This window comes from Cebus imitator, unplaced genomic scaffold (assembly GCF_001604975.1).
Source record: "Cebus imitator isolate Cc_AM_T3 unplaced genomic scaffold, Cebus_imitator-1.0 Scaffold86, whole genome shotgun sequence".
Classification (NCBI taxonomy): domain Eukaryota; kingdom Metazoa; phylum Chordata; class Mammalia; order Primates; family Cebidae; genus Cebus; species Cebus imitator.
The window spans coordinates 6327071-6331933 of NW_016107401.1; the positions used below are offsets into that span (position 1 = coordinate 6327071).

Here is a 4863-nt window from a genome sequence, read left to right on the forward strand (position 1 = left end):
GGGAGGCTGAGGTGGGCAGGTATGAGGTCAGGAGTTCGAGGCCAGTCTGACCTCAGGTGATTTGCCCACCTCTGCTCCCAAAATGCTGGGATTACAGTTGTGAGCCACTGTACCCAGACATATTCATAGATATATATATTATATGTAAAATATATATATAAATATATATATATTATTTATTTATTTATTAGTAGAGACGGAGTCTCCCCATTTTGCCCAAGCTGGTCTTGAACTCTTGAGCTTAAGTGCTACTCACACCTTGGCCTCCCAAAGTGCTGAGATTACAGGAGCCATCGCACCCGGCCAGTTAAAGTTTTTTTTTTTTTTTTTTTTTTAATAAAGCCAGGGTTTCACCATATTGGTCAGGCTGATCTCGAACTCCTGACCTCAGGTAATCTGCCTGCCTCAGCCTCCCAAAGTGCTGGGATTACAGGGGTGAGCCACTGCCCTCAGCTAATTTTGTATTTTTAGTGGAGATGGGGTTTCTCCATGTTGGTCAGGCTGGTCTCGAACTCCTGACCTCAGGTGATTCACCTGCCTCGGCCTCCCAAAGTGCTGGAATTACAGGTATGAGCCACTGCGCCTGGCGCCGTCTCTCTTTTATATAACATAGTATTTAACATGTAAACAACTACAACTTAAGGATCAGTTATCCTGACACCCATTTCTGGCCAGTAGGACACTGACAATATATATCCGACACATCCTTCACGTGCCACCACTAGATTAAAACAACATAGGATAAAAGGCGGGGCACAGTGGCTCACACCTGTAATCCCAGGACATTGAGAGGCTGAGGCGGGAGGATCACTTGAGCCCAGGAGTTTGAGACCAGCCTGGGCAACATGGCAAAATCTTGTCTGCAAAAAATACAAAAATTAGGTGGGCACAGTGGCATGTGCCTTTAGTCCCAGCTGTTTGAGAGGCTGAAGGGGAAGAATCACCCAAGCCAGAGAAGTCAAGGCTGCAGTGAGACAAGATAGCACCATTGCACTCCAGCCTGGGTGACAAGAGTGAAACCATCTCAAAAAAAAAAAAAGTAAGATAAAGCCCCCTTCTGGTACCACATGCAGCCAGTTTATATGAATCTACCCTAGTTGTCAAGATGGTACACCCTTCCACCTCCACATTAGTTTCATCTCTGAGCCCTACCTGCAGGCTGGAGCCATAAGAGCTGGTGCCCTTGGAATCAAACAGACTGGGCCTTAAACTCTGGTTTTGATGCTCCCCAGCTATTCAACTTTACAAGCTTCTTAATCTCTCTGGGCCTCAGTTCCCATCATGTTAGAATCGTTTGATGATTAAATGTAACTGTCACTAAAGCATCTGGCACATAGCAGGTGCTCTATCCATGTGGCAGTCATTATTTTTACTCTGCAGCGTCTGGTTCTGGTTGAGGTTCTGCCTAGCCCTGTGGCTATTTCATCCGTCAGTCCCTGGAGTTGCTGTGTTTATCAGCTTAGCAGGACTATTAATATCATTATCACAAATAATTATCAATAACCACAGAAACAGTTTCTCAGGAGACCTGCAGCAGTGAACTGACAGCTGCTAGACACACAAGCACAATAGCATCAGCCCATGACAGCCCCACCGACTTTAGAAATAGGACTCGAGAAAGAACTCCCCAGCCTGCACCCACCTCCCAGGGGGTGCTGTCATCCTACCCACTCTCTCGCATTCCTCAAAGGGTGGGGCACACTCTCAATACAGAAGTTTCCCATCCTGACTGCAGGCATGATTTCTGGTCTTAGATGGGAAATACTAGCCCTCTGGGGGGAGTATAGATAATTCAGTGATTGAGGGGATGCCCACGAGGAGAGTTATGATCTGCCCCATCATATCCAAAGTCCCTGAGGCTTTGCCTTTGAGCTTCCTTTTTTTTTTTTTTTTTTTTTTATCATCCATCTTGCCAGTGGCTCTATTTGAGTCAGTAAAGGCAGGCCCTGTAGGCACCAGGGAAGAGTTGATGCAAACAGCCCTTTGTGTAGTTGGTCAAGAGGGCAGTATACTCTGAAGTCACACCGCCCAGCATCCAGCCTTGCTGTGCGGCTGACCAGCTCGCCAACCTTGGGCCAGTTATGCAACCTCTAGCTTCTGTCACCTCATTTGTGAAATGGATTTGCTCCTATCACATGGGGTTGTTGGAAAGGTTCAAAGGGGATATTCGTGTCATTTAGCATCGTGCAGATACTAGCATGGAGATGAGGCAGTGTGTATCATGCATAGTACACGCTCAATGAATGTGCACTTATAAAGAAAGGAAAGGTCAGAATGAAACCTGGGACAGGAAAGTCTGAGTATTTGCAGAAGGAAAGGAAGGACTGGGCTGAGCGGAGGAACCTGACCTCCCTCTGGGCCTCAGTGCACCTTCCAGAATGCACTCTGACCATGTTTAATGTTTCATGACTTTTCTCTTGCAGCTGAATCGGAGTGATAGTGACAGCTCCACTCTGTCCAAAAAGCCACCTTTTGTTCGAAATTCCCTGGAGCGACGCAGTGTCCGGATGAAGCGGGTAAGAGAATCACCTCAAAACTATTTTTCTGCCTGCCCCTCCCTTGTTGCCCCAAGCCCTGTGTCCTGCACACACGTCTCCTGATGTCTGGCCATTTCTCCTCAGCCACTGGCTTGAAAAATGTTGTTCTTGCAAGTATGATGGTATTTGCGAACAAATGTTCGTGAACTCTGAGGCCTCTGTAGGCAACAAGGAAGGTGCCGAAGGGTAAATGTATTTGTCTTATTATGACAAATAGGCTAGATGAGGAGTACATACACTTGGCCTTGCCTTCCTGGATAGAAATCAAAGTCAGTAAGAACTAAGCAACCCAGCCAGGCGCCTTGGCTCACGCCTGTAATCCCAGCACCCTGGGAGGCCAAGGCGGGCAGATCCACGAGGTCAGGAGTTCGAGACCAACATGGTGAAACCCCATCTCTAGTAAAAATACAAAAATTAGCTGGGCGTGGTGGTATATGCCTGTAGTCCCAGCTGCTCAGGAGGCTGAGGCAGGAGAATTGTTTAAACCCGGGTGGCAGAAGTTGCAGTGAGCTGAGATTGTGCCACTGCACTTTAGCCTGGGTAACAGAACAACACTCTGTCTCAAAAAAAAAACTAACCAACCCAATACATCACAGTTACCTGTCAGAGAGCATCATCTGACAGGAGACTTCCTCAGGCAAGATTCTGCTCAGTGTGTCTGTTGTCCAAGTCCCGGTGCCTCTCCTGCTGGCAGAGAAGGTGGGTGCCTCTGAGCACCAGCCTGAAGTGCAAATGGGCTTCTCTCAGACCAGCAGGAAGCCCACAGGGAAGAGGTTGCAGACTTTCCCTGCAGAAGTCTTGCCTTTCCTAGTGAACACTGGGCGGAGCTATCCAGATGGGGTATTAATAGGCAAAGGAGCAACCCTGATTTGTCTTTGACCATTAAGGGCTGAGGAGATGCAGAGGCCCACTGTGGGCTTTCAACACAACCTTAAAACAGTTCTGTCTAATGAGTTTGCAGAACCAGAAGAAACCAGGAGCCAGAATGTCAGAAAGAAAAAGAGGAGAGAGACTGGGCATGGTGGCTCACACCTATAATCCTAGCACTTTGGGAGGCCAAGGCAGGTAGATCACCCGAGGTCGGGCGTTTGAGACCAGCCTGACCAACATGGAGAAACCCTATCTCTACTAAAAATACAAAACTTAGCCAGGTGTGGTGGCGCATGCCTGTAATCCTAGCTACTTGGGAGGCTAAGGCAGGAGAATTGCTTGAACCTGGTAGGCAGAGGTTGCGGTGAGCTGAGATTGTGCCATTGCACTCCAGCCTGGGCAACAAAAGCTAAACACCATTTCAAAAAAAAAAAAGAAAAGAAATGAAAAAGGAGAGAGAAAGCAAAGCAAAAGAGAACATGGAGGGAAAGAATGCCAACAGTCCCCAGTAGGGGCAGGCCCCCGGCCTCTCCTGCACTGCCTGCTGACAGCCAGAATCTGTTCCTTTGCCTAGCATCCTATACCCTAACGAGTCTGACGGGGAACTGGAGAAAGCACAAGAGAGATAGCAACGCAGGGGAGGCTGCACAGGGAAGGGAGAGTGTGCCAGCTCTGGGAGAAAGACATGGCCTCAGGTGACAGACCCAACCAACTGCCCACTCTGGGTCCCCCGCCTTGACCCCATCTTCTGTAGCTGGCTTGTACTGCACTCTCTGGAGCACCAAAAGTTACCTGGCGAGCTTGGTGACAATGCAGATCGCAATGCCACTCTTTCGACCATTTAATTCAGGCAGCTGGCATGGGCCCTGAAAACTGCATTTTAACAAAGCTCCTCAGGCTTCTGGAGATGTTCAGGATCCACTCCTGCAGAAATGCCACTGCTCTCCTGCTTGTTCCCCTGTATTCCCACAGCTCTCTTCTAAGGCAGGCCCCACAGAAGCAGGCCCCCTTCATCACCTCCTGTTCCCCTTAACCAAAGGGATGACTTACTAAGGGAACCCCAATGGTGGTGGGTCTGAGCCCACATTTCCTTCGGGTCCTGAGGAACGGGAGAGTACAGATACCGGGCCTGGGCCCTCAGGCAGTGCTCCTTGCTCCCACATACTGCCTGAGCTGTGCTCTCTCTACCGCAGCCTGCCCAGCTTCTGAGACTGGACATGCGTCAGACAAAGCAAAAGAATCTTCATTTGTTGCTCTGAGAACTTGAGCCACATAGATCACTCAGCCGGATTTCCTTGATCCTGCTCATTTATAAGCACAGAGCAGACCATGTTCACCTTAGAAGAGCATTCTAGAAATTCTGCCTAGAGCTGTCTTATATTCCTAATAGTATGCTTGCCAGCCTTGCAAAATGAGACTAGGTCTTATGGTAATGCTCCTTTTTTTTTTTTTTTTT

General features: G+C 48.5%; 1 protein-coding gene across 1 annotated transcript in view; it reads left to right on the top strand.

Moving 5' to 3' along the window:
• The window catches only part of WWC1 (WW and C2 domain containing 1), a 189512-nt gene that overhangs the window by 177026 nt on the left and 7623 nt on the right, over window positions 1-4863 (top strand). The window contains exon 20 of the mRNA XM_037740631.1: window positions 2424-2516. Within this exon, the coding sequence (XP_037596559.1) occupies window positions 2424-2516 (93 nt within the window). The remainder of the gene's footprint in view (window positions 1-2423; window positions 2517-4863) is intronic.